The sequence below is a fragment of the Xenopus tropicalis genome, chromosome 1 (genome assembly GCF_000004195.4).
Source record: "Xenopus tropicalis strain Nigerian chromosome 1, UCB_Xtro_10.0, whole genome shotgun sequence".
NCBI lineage: Eukaryota > Metazoa > Chordata > Amphibia > Anura > Pipidae > Xenopus > Xenopus tropicalis.
The window spans coordinates 66,360,809-66,377,288 of NC_030677.2; the positions used below are offsets into that span (position 1 = coordinate 66,360,809).

At 39.9% G+C, this 16,480-nt stretch overlaps 1 protein-coding gene, 1 long non-coding RNA gene and 1 pseudogene across 2 annotated transcripts; 1 reads left to right on the plus strand and 2 right to left on the minus strand.

The window, feature by feature from the left end:
• Positions 1 to 16,480, minus strand: part of LOC116410957 — a 46,984-nt pseudogene that overhangs the window by 9,046 nt on the left and 21,458 nt on the right.
• Positions 7,769 to 11,902, minus strand: LOC116410960. Its single transcript, XR_004222789.1, has 2 exons — positions 11,805 to 11,902; positions 7,769 to 10,108 (listed from the first exon to the last, which is right to left on the minus strand). It is a non-coding gene; the product is annotated as an uncharacterized LOC116410960 (long non-coding RNA).
• On the plus strand, positions 9,866 to 14,576 carry LOC116410955 (protein kinase C theta type-like). The gene is made up of 6 exons (XM_031902665.1): positions 9,866 to 10,128; positions 10,705 to 10,767; positions 11,821 to 11,959; positions 12,254 to 12,445; positions 13,485 to 13,613; positions 14,264 to 14,576. Exons 1-6 carry the CDS (start codon positions 9,887 to 9,889, stop codon positions 14,378 to 14,380), a joined length of 882 nt encoding a protein of 293 aa, XP_031758525.1. The 5' UTR covers positions 9,866 to 9,886; the 3' UTR covers positions 14,381 to 14,576.

Sequence of the window (16,480 nt, forward strand, 5' to 3'; positions counted from 1 at the left end):
ATCCATTTCATTCCCCTGATTGTTAATATAATGTTGTATGGTACCTAATTCAGCACATACTAGCTCCTATCATGTTCACCAGATTCCTGAATGAGGCAGAACTACAACTCTCTGTCCAGCTTATATTAGCTGCTATTCTGACATATAATTAATATTCTGCTTCTGCCCAATAAGCTAAGGTAAGCTGGTAAATATACAATTATGATGAAATTGTGTAAGGAAAAAATACATCTCAGAGATGGCACGCCCAAATCAGCAGTTAATACACTCTGTTTAAAGTTACAGCCCAAATGAATACATAAGCCAATGGTATGGTCTTGTTCCACATATGGTTTTTATAAATCACTTACACTCAGAGATACTGGTATATCCACTGCCTACTAGCATTTCTTATACCTAATGAGGCAGAACTACAACTCTCTGATCATGAGTAGCCTACATTAGCTGGTAACTCCCCCAACTGGATATACAGATAACAATTTAGTGCTCCCCAGCTTACCATCTACTACATATATGTCAAACACAAGGCCCGGGGGCCAAATCCGGCCCACCTGGCTGTTTTATGTGGCCCTTGGTGAGTGTGTCTGACCATCCAGCCTGATCAATTTCCATTTTCCTCACATAGTAAAAAAAGACTAAGGGGTATATTTATCATGCTGTGTAAAAAGTGGAGCGAAGCATTACCAGTAATGTTACCCAAGGCATCCAATCAGTAATCAGATTTCAACATTAGCAAAGTATCTATTGGCTGCTATGAGCAACAACACTGGTAATGTCTTAGTCCACTTTTTACACATTTTGATAAATATACCCCTTAGTATCTTACTAAGTATATTAATAAAAAATTTGGCCCGCGGCTTAGCCTGTGTTTTAGATTTCGGCCCCCTTATGTGATTGAGTTTGACACCCCTGATCTGCTATATCCACTTTGGATTCAAAGGACCAAAAAGGAATTGTAATTTTATGTTGTACATCTATAATAAATATTGAAAAGAAATTCCCTTCAAATGAATCCCAGTGGACATATATACATACATATACACATACTTATACAGGCCTATCGATACACTCATATATACTATATACACACACACATATATATATATATATCCACAAAACGATCCGCACTCCAGATTTCACCTTGAATCACTATACAGTTATGCCCGGGTGCAGCTTGGGAAATCTCACATATTCATCAACTAATAAGCGCACTCCAGGGCCTTAGCTTAAAAACTTGATTTTTATTCCAAAATTGCCATCTGATCAACGTTTCGGCTCCGGCCTAGAAAGGCTCTGGTTTGTCCCTGAGGAAGAGCACAGTTTGGTGCTCGAAACGTCGGATCTTTAAATCTTTTTTGTTTTTCACAAAGTCCCTATGTGTGCGGTAGTCTGTATATCTATATATATATATATATATATATATATATACTGACTAGCTGTAGATCTGAAGAGCCCAATAGCCTTGGATATTATGCTTGATCAAGAAATCATCCAAGCCCCTTTTTAAGGCATCAATGGCAGAAAGCTCTGTTATACAGATAGCTAGAATCTCAGCCATAAAGCAGAACAGGACGTCTGCTTGCAATGGGTATCAGATAGGATGGTGCCACTGTGACAGAATGCTCTTATAAAGATACTGTAGCTAGAATCTCAGTTGTAGAGAAGGCAGGATTGAAGTGGAACAGAAGAGGAAGAGAGGGAATAGAGCTTTGCAGAGAACGGGCAATTTATAGATAAGTGCGGGAAGCTGGGTGATATATACAAACTGATTGGTAGAAATATAAAAATAGTCTCGCAATAAGTCTGAGAATTTGGCTCTGCTGTCATGTCTCCCTTTTGCCCATGTGGCATTTCAGCCAACAACACCGAGTCTAGGAGCCTCGTCAAACAACCCTAGTTTATAATGCTTTCTACTAATATTAGGATAAGAAGTTTTCTCCTGCGGGCAACTTTGTGCGACTTTGGAAAACTAAATGATGCAAAGGGCTTTCCACTGGTGACTTCTATTGTTGCCGGTGGAAAGCCTTTTCGGAGCGGTTACTCGCCTGAGATCTATTGTGGGCAAATAACTCACTCCGTGGGTTCTTACCCTTAAGGTTTGGCCTTTTTCAATAGAATGGCCAGTATATACCAGTTGGGTGTATACAAACTGAAAGCACATTCATATTACAACCTGTCTTCAGAAATCATGAATTCCTCATGCTTTTCTATGTGAATATTTCAAGATTTCTTTTCATCTGAACACAGCACCCTTCCCCCTGCCCGAAGGCATTCCCTACTCACTTGCATATAAATCCTCACTCGCTTTTCTACATGAGAGCTGGCTGGAAGTTGGGATTTATATACAACAATAAGGGAAGCAGTCCCTACGGTGCAGGCCCCCTAGTGTGACAGTGGGGTCTGCTTCCTCTATAGTTACGCCCTGGCTCAATCTCAGTAGTAACGCTTAGAATGATGTAGACAGTGATGTTCCAAGTCTATCCATAATTGGTCTATTTACATTTGTTTTAACAGGTAGTATGCTTAGCTAAGTCCAAAACCCAGATTCATATTAAAGGAGAAGGAAAGATGAAAACTATGTTGTATCAGAAAGGTATATGTAAATACATCCATAAACACTTACAGAACTGCTACTCTGAGCACTCTGTAAAAAGAAACACCACATTTGTTTCCCATTATTCTGTATACATGACCTTCTGTGTCAGACTTCCTTCTCTCAGAAAAATTCTTCAGGGCACGGCACAAGTGTGTAATCTTAGCTTAAAGCTGTTCCAGGAGCAGTGTGCAGGCAGGGAAGTGAAGTCAGATCAAACTAAAATGGCAGTTGCTATTTTAAACAAACAGAGGGGGCTTCTAGGGCTATTTACTTAGGTATGGTAAAGCTTTCTGCAGAATAAATATAGTGTTCTAGGTGGCACTATTGTGGCTAATCTATTGGCAGTAAAATACCAAAATGCCTTTCCTTCTCCTTTAAGAACAGATATTATTATTTGTATACTTTATCTTTCCATTTAGGCGTTTTCATTTTCATATTGGAGGCTGTTATTCATGTCACTGCCTGTTTAATTCTTGCAGAGTTCCTGGAGCAGAACAGCCACTAACAACAATGAAGCCACAGGCTGCTCTTCAGCCCATCTCTAAGGTCCTGTCAGCAATCGCACATGCACTACGCAAACAGACTTCAGTCAAGACGTTCACAGCATCCTGTTTAACTCTTATTCCCTTCAATACTTAGAGAAATCACATAGCTACAAAGGCTCTAGACATTACTGAATGCAGATGCTTAGCGATCTTGAAGGTTCTTATACACAGGCCTTTTGAGATGCAGTTTTAAAGGAGCAGTTCAGTGTTAAAATGAAAATGGGCAAAATAACGAGATTGCGCAAAATAGATAAAGGTTGCCTTTTAGTTAGGCAAAAATGTAATCTGTAAAGGCTGGAGTGAGCAAATGTCTAACATAATGGCCAGAACTCTACTGGTGGCAAGTGCCAGCTCAAAATCAGGCCAACTTGTATGTGCAGGAAGGATATCATTTTAAAAGTGCTCTGACATTACAGAGCAGGAAAGTGTCACAAAGTCTGTCCTTACATTCTTAGCTTTTCAACTTATATTGATTTTTTTGATTGAAACTCTTTTAATGTGCTTATTATACCAAAAGATCTCTGTTCTTCGTTTGATAGCGGCATAGGCATGTTCCTCTCATGCTGGGACTTGGCTGCAAGTATCTGTCTCCAATATCCATTTGTGTGGGTTATGCACCTCACACTAATTATGGTTTTACATTGTAGGATGACGTTTTATTTGATAAGATAATACTAATCCACCCTAAGGGCTCTGAGAGCACACGGGGAGATTAGTCGCCCGCAACAAAACTCCCTATTCGCGGGCGACTAATCTACCCGAGTTGCCATCCCACCGGCGAAAGTGTCTTTCACCGGCGGGATGGCACACGCGGCAGCGAGATTTCGGCAAATCGCCGAAAAAGCCTCGCGAGGCAACTTTGGTGATTTGCCGAGATCACGCCGCTGCGTGTGCCATCCCACAGGCTACTTACACTTTCGCCGGTGGGATGGCAGGTGATGGCAACTCGGGGAGATTATTCACCCGCGAACAGGGAGTTTTGTCATGGGGCGACTAATCTCCCCGTGTGCCAGAGCCCTAAACCTTATGGCAACAAATACCTGGTATAATGTAAATAAGTAATGTAATTACATTTCACACAGTTTGCACCAGGTCTTTCTACCCAAGGTAACAAATCTGCATGTAGCATATACTATCTCTATCTACCTACTTAAAGGCAAACCACTGCTTGGTTGCTATGGATTGCTAGGCGCAAAGTTGAGTTTTTACTTTAGTATTTAGGTTCCTTTCAAAAGTGTTGGCAGAGGCATTTCCACCAGTAATTGTGCTGGAATGTACCAGTGCTATAGAACCAGCTTTGTTTCTGAAAGTACACCTTGGGTTTAAAGGTTAAAATTAACCAGTAAAAAAGATGCAATGTATTTTCTAATTGATATGCCAACAGCTATGAACACAGATATGCTTCTATAGATACTACATATAGTAGTGGAACTTTCTAAACTCACAAACACTGAACATGGTATATAATATTTGTTATTGTAATTCTTATCCACTTATTTCATGCTATGTGGCATGAATTACAATAACAAATGGAATTAATTGTTGTTCAACGGGCTTTATTATTTATCTAAACTCGCGCTCAACTAAATGAATGAAGACACAAGGAAGCGATAGTTAGAGTTTATTTATTGCTTACATTATTTCAACTTTTATAACGTAATTGAAACATTCTGCTACTATGCTTAATACTTGATTGATATTTTTCTTTTTTCCCCAACCGTTGCATTTGTATTTTTGTGTATATCACTTATGGGAAACGTCATGTAGTCACGTCACAGCCTGTGTTTTCCCGCCACACTGAGTATTTAAGTTTGGTTTCGTTGCCTGTTTGTTAACTTTGAGAAAGGCTGCAGGACTGGCCGAAACGGCAAGTTTTTTGTTATACACCTAATAAATCACAAGATTTTGTTATAAGTCCTGTGTGAAGCGCCCCATTTTTGTTTGATCATCTACGCTCGTGAGGACTGCACCCAGGCATCTATTGTTTATACACCTGCTTGAACTTATAAACTTTTATATATATATATATATATATAAATATACATATATATATAGTTGCACGTCTAGCAATGGAACATGTTATAATAACAGAAAAGAAATTCTAAACATAAAGGATGTATGCATTTACTCTGAGATATTGAATAAAGTTTCCCAATACCAGCTGTGTTGTTAGCGTCTTTATTTGAGGGGGTCAGGGCTAGGGTTGCCATCATTCCTGGCTCCTTACTTTGGGCGGGGCAATGATATCACCCGGGGCAGGCTGGTGACATTATGGAGTGGTGCTATGGCATCTCAGGGAGTCCTGCCTGATTTTCCTAATTTGGAAAACTGGGCAGACAGTTTTGACCTGGACAGCCCTTCAGAAAACCAGGGGCCGCCCTAGTCAGGGCTGAGGGTACCCTTATCAGGGGGAGGGCCCTTTCTGGTAGCGAGGCAGATTGGGGTTGGACATGGGTTTAGGTAGCACTGTCGCACACCTGGCAATTGTGGTAGCGGCTATGCTACCAAAAATAGTTAACTTTTTTAATTTTCAGACCTAGAAAGTGAGTATATACTGTATGTTTATATATTGGAGTGCCAATTTCAGAGTTGTATTGGGAGTTTGTTTGATATGAGACATATATTCACCTCGTATATAGGCCTTAAGGGCATCCCCCACTACTAGTTTGGTGTGGTTCACCCAGTACTGGCTGGGTTCATTTAAAGTAAACTGGGGTATAAATACAGGAATGTTCTCGTTAAGGAACATTATAAGTATGAACATTGATTTTTATTCTGAGAAATCCGTGTACTTGAAGCCTCTGTCCCACCCTGAAAATAAAATGTCAAAAAATAAAAGTTTTGAAAAGTTGAACAGACTAACATATCTGCTTTTGGGCTTGTAAGCACACAATGTTACATTATTGTGTTGTACATGAACATACAGATGGAAAATAGAACATTGTGTTGTGAGCAGGCCCAGTATAAACCTCTGTTCTATGACAGCTTGAGATATGTGAAGACATATGTTGCAAAAATGATGCAGCATTTACATATCTGTAAGGGTATTGTTATAACACTTCCACATGCTGGGAGTGCAGTTTAGTCCGGTACCTAGGGTGGCACTGGATCTAAATACATCCCTGGATAAAAAAGGTAGACTTTAGTGATGCATGGGTCCTTCCTAATCCGACCGGCCTTGCTGCGCACTGATTATATATCTGCTATCAGTGGGGGCAGATCACTAGTGGGCCTGGGATTTCACGGATTGGTAGGGACTGACCTGCCACCCACTTGTGACATGCCTATGTATGTATGTATGTATAACTTTATTTATAAAGCACCACAAAGGTATGCAGCGCTGTACAATCTTACAAAATACAAAATTACACACAGGGAGGACAAGTGATATAATAAATAAATATATATAAATGCACAGGTAATAAGTGCCATGTGGTATGAGACACAGTCGGAAGGAGGTTCCTGCCCCGTAGAGCTTACAATCTACGTGGGCCTATGGGGACAAATTTCTGGCCCAGACCTGCAGGTCCCATGGGTTTCAGGCCGACTAATGCAGTACTATCATAACCATGAACACTACACAGTCATCCTTTTAATTGTGTTTTATTTTTTACTGTCCAAATCTACCTTCCCAGTGTCTTTACATAGGGTCCCCATCCACTATGTGCATGTCCCATAATTCCCTTGCTCATATACAGCTTGTGGCATATGCAGCTATACTGCGTGCTCCCCTGCTGTTTGCCTCAAAGACAACTCTGATGCCACAAAAACACACATTTATTAATCAGGAACCAAGCTTGGATAGAAGGAATAATGGGGCAGCTCTATAATGTTTCTCCTAGTTTGCTCTGTTTTGCTGCTAATGCAGTTAATGCAGAGAAGGATTATAACAGGATTGGGCGTAGGACATTATTTTTGAAATTGTCCTGAAGCAAATATTGAATTTAAAAAGCAGGTGCTGCTTAAAAAAAAAAGTGCCCTTTAAAATGTGACTTTTATATGAACAAATACACAAGATTTTTGTATTGTTACACATATATTTGTCTTGTTATTGGGTATATTATATGACAGTTTAATGACAAATGACCTGATTCAGCAATGCTAATGCTGAGATCTCTATGTTGCAGAATACAGTGCATTAGGAAAAGAACTATTTTGCATTTCTTGCATAGGAAAGCTTTAGATCCTTAAATTCAAAACCATATCACATAATTTATATCTACTACTGATTTTGGTCTGGGCTGCTGTGATGTCATGGCAGCCTTGTTATACACACAGAAAGCTGTGACTGGCAAAGTGACAGTTGGGCCCTACCAATACTGGTCATTTCAGAGCGGTTGAGCTTCTTATGAGAGACTCAGTGCTTTTCTTTGCTCGTGCGATTTGAGAGAGATTTCGGTGCGATTTGGATTTTCGGAGAGTTCGAGAGCGCTTTTTTGGGATCCCCCAACAAAAGCATTTTTTTCTGCAGGTATTCCAGGTGGAGGAAAGTGCTTTTAAGCATATTTTCCACCCCAAACATGGAGTCTGTCTCCAAGAAGAGAAGAAGACAACAAGAGACAACTACAGAAGAAGAGATGAAGAGGAAGAAGATGAAACTTCTGGACAGCCAGGAAAGAACCGGTACTCAGCCAGAAAGCAAATGTTTATTATTATTTAGATTTAACTATTTAGGTTTCATAACACAAGACCAGTACTGAGTGCATTAACTTACCGGTTTGACCTTATTTACTAGTTTTTTAGTTTGTATAGTACTGAATATACATAATTAAATAAATTGCTGATCGACTTTGACCTATATAACCAAATAGTACTGACTATTTGCTAAAAGGTGTGACCAGGGCTAAAAGTGGGTAAGGATGCCACTCTACTTCTTTATTTCTACACCAGCACTAAACTTATTTCAGTAGCTGAGCTTTGCTCCTGCATCAGCTGTCATAGGATGGAGCAGAGGGGCTATGCTGTATCAGAATGCTAGAGGGCCATGATCTGCAATATGTTAGATGTTTCAAGGGCCATGACATGTCACACAATGCTGGGGGCCATTCTGAATCATGAAAGGCTAGGGGGCATGTAATCATTTATTTCTGGGGCCACTCTGTCTTTTATTTTTGGCATAAAATGCTGGGGTTATGCTGTGCCATAAATTTCTGTGACCTCACTGTAACAAATTTCAGACAGGTAAAAAAAAAAAATTATTATAAAATTGGTTTAGCAAACAAGCCATAAGAGCATCTTCAAACAATAAACTGTTTAAATAAGAGTGTAGAAAAACTGGCCAAGTAATCCAACCATAGAACGAGACTTTACATTTCAGTTGCTTGTGGTACTGGTGGTTATTTGCTGAATGTGCTGTTAATAAGATTCCTTTTCTCCCAGAAGAAAGAAGAAGCCAGGAGAGACAGCCCATTCAAGCTGAGCGTCTACCGGAACACATTATTACCAACTATGAGTTCCACTCGATTCTTGGCCGAGGCACATTTGGCAAGGTGAGTGATGTGCTCAATAGAAAGGGACCTGTATATTATCTACAATAAAACAGAAGACGTTGGAAGTATGACATGGAATTGGGGCTTGTGGATGTTAACTTGTAGTTTAATAACTGAAAAATTTTATGTTGTAAATATTACATGTACAGACACAAAAACTCTACTAATCGAAATGGGGGGCAGGGCTAGGTATGGAACTATGGGTAGGTGACAAAGGACATTGCATAAAGGGCAAGTTTTTAAAAAAAAAAAAAAAAAGTAAGGTAAGCACAGTTTCAAACAATAAGGGGTAATAAGTGAAATGAAGCATTACTGGTGATGTTGCTCAAGGTTAAAAAAGCAAAGCATCTGACTGGCTGCAATGAGCAACATCACCAGTAATGTTTTACTCCACATTTTACACAGTATAATAAATATACTCCTAAGTCTATTTTGGTATGAACAGCAGCAAAATATATGAGCAGCTCATCGGGTTAGCTTTTTTCTCCTTATGCTTCTGTATTAACTGGTCTCTATCAACCTCTAATTGTTCCAAACATGGCAAATATTATGGTGGGTTAATGTGGGGTTATATATCTATCCCTACCTTGGGTAAAAAAGATCCTTGGCCCAGTACAAATAGGAGATAATGGAAATTCTTCTACAGTGGGGTTCACTGGGATCATTTGCTATAGAGATGAAAAGTGGCACCAGGGTGCAATGAGAGGCAATCTATAAGTACTGTACAGCACTACCAAGTATGTTGGTGCTTTCTAAATACATGTCATTAGTTGTCTTGTGTGGCTTTGCACCTTGTGCATAAGGCCCATTAAAAGCCCACAGCAGCTTCAAGGTGCAACTAAAGCAAATTTAATAACCATCCACTCCAGTGCTGCCTCTTGTGGTGCCATGATGTCCATTCTTCATTATTCTGTGCCCACTATTTATCAACTTGCATGCATGTTAAAGTGCACAGAACCTTTAATCAATTAGCCCTTTGGAAGATGCACATTATTCTTTTTTGACTTTTCAGGTGTTTTTGGCTTCCATCCCCACGAAGAAAGAACACGTGGCTGTAAAAGTCATCAGGAAGACACCTAAGGACGAGGAGAAGAAAACGATAGAGAAGGAGGCCAGAATCCTGAAGGTTGCTTGCGGCAGTCCATTCTTGTGCCGTGGCCTTGCAGCCTTTCAGACCAAAGTAAGTTACTTCCAATGCTGCCATACCGTTTGGTTTACTAGTTGCCTATCCCCAAAGCTCAGCTAAATGCCATGATATGAGCAACAAAAGCCATGTAAGAGTATTACACAACATACTTGTTCTTTCTGTATCTAGTTTTTCTGAGGGACATGCCTGTATTACATGCAATAGTTTGGGGTTTCTTGTTCCTGTGTTTCACTCTCTTCCCTTTTGTCTCTGCACTCAGCAATATGCCTTTCTGGTCATGGAGTATGCGGGCGGAGGCAGCCTCAGCAATCTGCTGGGCATCAAGCACCATCTGAAAAAAAGACATGTCATGTAAGTAGCTCTGTACTTTTGACAACATTGAAAAGAATTGACATTACTGGTATAAACCAATGTGAAAGTGAAAGGCATCAGATAAATGGATTAAGGTATACAGAATGTAAGCCTTATAGGGTTGCACCAAATATGTATTTTTGTCTGTGGTAAATTGGCTTTGGCTGTGGAAAATTAAAGGGCAATATAAGTGGCACATGCATGAGAATATATTATGTTTCAATGGACTTACTGATTGTGGTTGTGAAATATTTATATGACTCTGGGCCTCATTTACAAAGGGCAGGATAGGGTGCAAAGTAACAGGCGCAAACTGCCATGTTTTTTGACATTTGCATTCTGCCCTGCATTTTGTACCACAGACACGGGTATTTGAGCTCTATAATGGAACTCTGATCTGTGCTACCCCCCCTAAATAATTTACTGGCCGCATCCATGTATTGATGAGCGCCAGGCTGGGAGAGGCACATGGGCACCCACAATTTTCATTTTGTAGTGTAAAATTAACATTTTGGAAAAAGGAAACTATTAAGAATTCAGCGCAGCTATTAATATCTGTTTGTTCTTTTTTTCCAGCTTTTACTCTGCAGAACTAATTTGTGGTGTTCAGCATCTCCATTCTCTAGGTATCATCCATCGGTAAGTAGAAAGTTTTTTTGTTCTGCATATTTAATATATTATTCAGTTAATACTTAAGGTAATAATGCAGAAATGTGTGTAGCATTCTGACAATTTCTGGCTAAAATCCACCCCATTCAGTGAGAGTGCAGTGAGAGGTAGATAACATTTATGGTAGCAACTAGACACACATGGTGATAGTACTTTACTGCCAGCAGAGAAAATTCATGGTGTACCACTATCTTTAAATCAGCTGTACCGTATATAAATCAGATTGTGTACGGATACAGCTCAGTAGCAAGATGCTCTCTTAGTGTTCTGTTTATAAAGGAACCTACATTTTTAAAAAAAGTAAAGTGTTTTTCTGTCCGCTTTTCCTTTTTCCTTACACATTTGCTAAGTTTATTTTAATTATTTAATTGTAGGTCCACTGCAGCTAAATAATACTTAGCACTTAAAACTTAAGACAAAGCTTTAAGTCATGCTATTAACATAGTATAATAATTTCTGTAGTTTCAGAAACCAGTATAAGCCATGGGCTGGATGAGAGTATGACAGAAGGTGTAAGGGCAACATGCATAACTCAAATACAGAATATTGCAATAAAAATCAGTACCACAGAGGCTTGGCTGAGAATTCATTAACTCAACCTGCTAGTTAAAGGGTACCTATCAGGGCCAAATTGTTTTCCCCACCAGAGGTGAGGCTAATAGACACCAAGGTCTAGAGGAATGGTTGGCTGGGAAGAAAAAGGCACAATGAGAGAGTATATGGAGTGAGGTGGGGGTACTGAGCAATTAGGTTAGGAAATGGGAATCAGTTGATATTAAGCAAGGAAAGCAGTGCTTAAGTGGTACAGTTATGGACTGGAAGAACACTAAAAGGTCAAGAAAGAATGACTGCATGAGGTGATTTGAAGTGAGAATAAGGTAGTTAAGAAGTTATAAACTAGGATGATGAGCAGTTAGAGAGTGAGTAGAGGGAGCTAAAGAGCTATTATAACACTATAATATAAGGGCTACAGTTTTTCATTTACTTATAGCCACAAAATTACTTACTATCCTTCTCTTGCAGAGATCTTAAGCCAGACAACATCCTGCTTACCAGCGACGGACACATGAAAATCGCTGATTTTGGCATCGCAGCAGAAGGCGTTTTTGGCCACAAGACCATCCGTGGGAAAACTGGAACATGCTGGTACATGGCCCCAGAGGTAGGAAACTGCTCAATATATTTAAAGCCAAACATGGGATTGGTGAAAGAGTAAATGGCCAAATGGAAAATACAAATATGCTTTAGCTTCAACATTTAAAGCCAGAATCCTGGTGCAATAAATATATAGGTTATCCAACATCAAGAGAGAACAAAAAGTGAGCATTAGCTTTCTAGTGACAGTACTGAAGTGCCAGAAAATTACCAATAACTTGTTCTCCTTTGTCTTTACTGAATGAGTGAAGATGCTGTAAACTTGATTTTGGCATTTGGTAATATATTTTCTTTATATCAGCTGCTAGGTAACAAGAAGTACAACGCGGCAGTAGACTGGTGGTCATTAGGGATAATAGTGAGCGAAATGGCCACAGGAAAATCCCCTTTTCATGACGACTACCACCAACAGGATGTGAGAAGTTCCATCCTCACTGAGAAGCCGGTGTTTCCTGAGGGGATGAGCACAACATTGCAAGATCTCCTGCAGAAGGTGGGTTTGAGCAGTTAATCTGTTGGCTACACAAACTGCAAGGCGTTTCTGGGTGCTGGGCTCTCAGGGGTCACTCACCATTGGGGTACTGCAATTATCAACTTGGGCAGAACTCCAGTAGACATAACTTGCTGATGCTATATACAGTAAATAAATGATGATAATAGAATGTTAAAAAAAACTTGGTTATCAAAAGAATTGGCACAGACAATTGGGTTTTCATTGGCCGTTGACCAATCCCTATCTGTGGTGTGTGCCCATCTTTGGAGCATATTTTCTAGTACAGACTTTTTAATTGCGCAGTTAATTTGTCACCCCTGTAACAGATGCCACCAAATAAATAGAGATGTAAATAAGATGAGCAGCTCCATCTTGTGTGTCTGAGACAACGGTGTGGATGGATAAACCTAATCCTTAGTACCTACTCCACTGTATACAGTATTAGTGCTCTTTTCTCTTTAGCAAAGTAGTATATTTATCATCATGCTGTGTAAAAAGTGGAGCGAATCATTACCGGTGATCAGCAATTAGATTTCAACAGTTAGAAAACCAAAGCATCCGATTGGCTGCTATGAGCAACATCACCGATAATGTTTTACTCCACTTTTTACACAGCGTGATAAATAACTCCTTAGAGTAGAGATACTATACGTGTGGATTACTTGGGTTTTTACTGGCATCTGGTGTAAATTTCATGTCAATAGCCCCATTAGAAATATAGTTAGTGAGAAAAATGTTGACATGTTCAATACTTATTGTCTCTACTGTAAATCAGCCAAAAAAGAGAGACATTTTTATGGTTTTCAGATATTTAGGAGCTTTCTGGATAATTTGCTTTTGATAATAGATCCGAGACTCAAAGATCAACACATTTTAAAAACTAAACCACGCACGAGAATTTCGGCTAGTAGTTTGGGAACTGCTATAATAACTGGGCAACTGTTCACTGCCAGTAGGTTTAGTGAAGTCCTCCCTATTTTTACAACTGCTGTTGAGTAGAGTTAAATGCTATGTAAACAACTATTCTTTTGTTTCTTAGCTCCTGAAGAAAAGACCACACAAACGTCTTGGGATGAATGGAAATATAAGGGAACACCAACTGTATAGGAAAATTAATTGGGAGGACGTGGAAAGGCAAAGGATTTCACCACCAATTAGATTTGAAGATGTAAGTTAATGGTTGTGGACTGTACTATTCCTTTCTGTTTGGACTTTATAAGCTGTTCCTCAGCACTGTTATATATTATATATTTGTATCAGACAAGTAGGTTCAGAAACTGTTACACAAATGTATGCAGCGGTAGGGCACGTTATTAAAGTACATTTATATATCAGGATGCAGCCTTAGAAAGTAGGTGTAAGAAGCAGGGTCGACATTAGGTTTGTCTAAAGACATTCATAAAAAGTTTCTTTTTCTTTATTTTCCCTCCCCTGTTTCCCCAGCTTCTCCAAAACTATTACTATTATTGTTTGGAGTTCAGGCTTGCATAAATACCATCCCGTTCTCACTCTGTGGAGACCACTACCCTTTGTATCTTCCTCAGCCCTCCTTTCTTACAACGTTGCCTACTACTAGCTAACAAGCTGTGATATCACTGCTTTGGTGTCACGTTTTTCGGGCTACTAAAAACTAGTTTGCCATTGCCCCAAGGGCACACACATATTAGTTTTTTGGAATGTTGTACATTGCCAAACAATGGATACCACAAATAGAGCAGAATAGACTTGTGATTAATTGGTAATATTTACATGAAGTAGTTTCTGCCTGCAATTTATTCCATATAGCAACTGAACTGACGATTTATTTTTGTTTTTCAGGATCACAATGAATTTACAAGTGCCGACCTGCCATTCCTGAATGGCAACACCGCTTTGGATTCAGATGACTGCATTCTCGAATGCTTTACATATCTGAATCCCAGCTGGCAGGAGTGAGCAATTTTGTGCTGCTGCCATTGACACCCTACGTCAACTTGTTTAGGTGGCCATTCCTTTAACATTTCTACCCGGTACCTGTAAGTCATGCATCAAATGGACTAGCTGCTTATATATCTGCCCATACCACCTTTTTTATTGTCCTGCTGTCCATCACAAATTTAACACCTCCTACTGCCTAGTCTCCCAAATGAATATTGACATCTGTTCCAACTGCCTGGGCCGCTGTCATCTGGCCCTTACTAACACCTATTCCACTTGTGTCTACAATCTCCTCCAACCTGTTCCATCTAGCAATATCACTGCCTGTTTCATCAGACTCTACCTGCTCCACTTGGCTCTACAATCACTGGCCTTACCACCACAGATAGCACCACCTAAGTATTTTAACAAAGTACTACTTTTGCTGTTGCAATTTAAAAATTTGTAAATTTGTCCCTACTTCTCGCGAGGGGCCATGTCCTTGGTAAGCTTACGGGATCGGGGCAATTTTAAGTGGTTTGCATAAGAATCCATCTAAATGGGGTGGATCAGGTTCTCCACACTTTTTCCCCAAACCTAACTGCATATGGGGAGGTAGGGAAAGGGAGTCAAGTACCTAAAACTCTTCACACTTATGCAAACCTTTATCGTAAAATTACCCCTTATACCGTTGAGCACAGGGCAGGGAATGGGTGGGCCAAGGACATGGCCTCTCAAGTAGAATTGGGTTTGTAAAAAGTTTTCAAATATTATCACAAACAGTACAACTATAAGTAACCCATTGTAGAGGAATCAAAAGGTCCTCAAGCATTGGTTTATTTATATTTATAGATTAATAATTGATCAAAGTTCTTAGGTGCGGGTGGGTAGATGCCTGGGCAAATGAAGCAAGCAGAGATGTGGGAAGTGGCAGGTAGCAGGCCAGATGTTGAAAGCCACCATAATGCAGCTGGAGCTGTTATTGTTATTGTATTCCTGTGCCACACCATTTGTTGTGCTACCACCACCAATTCATCTGGCCATACCACCTCCTGCTTTATCTGGAACGGGGTCTGTTTTTACCTGAATCATACCACCCACTCCATCAATCCGCACTAACACCTGCTTTAGGTTCCTGCTTCATGTGGGTGTATTAACACTTGCTCTATTGTGCCTTATTACAAATGCTGTTAATATTTACAACTACCCATTTTTACAGCTCTACCAACATCTATTACAGCTGCTTTAACACTGGCTACCTAATACTTTTGGCCAAACCAATGCCTATTTTATCTCTGTAAACCACTGCCTTAGCCATAGACAATACATCTAAACAGACACTGAAATAACATCTATTAAACAGTGAATAAGGAGATCTGCCTCTTGGCTACAAAATTTCACTATACTACTGCCTGCTACTTTAGACTATACCATGACATGTTCCAACAAACATGACCACTGCCTGCACGGCCTTACTAACACCTACAATTCCCTCCTACCTGTTCCATCTAGCAATATCACTGCCTGTTTCATCAGACTTTATTTGGTCCGTCTCTGCTATCACTGGCCTTACCACCACCAAAAGTATTTATAAAAAAAAAAAAGTAGTTCAATTATGCCGATATTAAAAAGATTTGCGCAGTTGCCCCAACTGACCGGGGGACCATGTCCTTGGTAAGCCTAAGGGATCAGGGGCAATTTGAAGTGGTTTGCATAAGAATTCTAAGACACCATCTAAATGCGGTGGATCAAATGCTTAACCCCCTTTACCCTAACCTGACATATATGGGGAGATAGAAAGAGAGTCAAGGTCTCGAATCTCATACTTCAGAAACAGGGCAACATCTATGCAAGCCTTTATTGTCAAATTACCCCTTATACCATTGGGCATAGGGTAGGGAATGGGTGGGCCAAGGACATGGCCACTCGATCAGATTTGGGTTTGTGAAACCACGTGCAAAGCTTTAAAAACTTAGCATAAGCAATGCAAATATAAATAAGCCACTGTCCAGGGATATAAAGCTCAATAGAGGTTTACTTATATTTGCAGGTTAAATACTGATCAAAGTTCTAAAGTGCAGGTGGTGTTGGTGAGACATAGCTGGCAGAAATATGGTCAGATGGAGCAAGCAGGGATAT

Excerpts from the sequence above, each read along its gene's own strand:
- LOC116410955 (XM_031902665.1), top strand. The coding sequence starts at position 9,887 with ATGAGCAACAAAAGCCATGTAAGAGTATTACACAACATACTTGTTCTT. Across the intron at positions 10,129-10,704 it reads CTGAAAAAAAGACATGTCAT|CTTTTACTCTGCAGAACTAA; the intron begins GTAAGTAGCTCT and ends CTTTTTTTCCAG. Across the intron at positions 12,446-13,484 it reads TGCAAGATCTCCTGCAGAAG|CTCCTGAAGAAAAGACCACA; the intron begins GTGGGTTTGAGC and ends TTTGTTTCTTAG.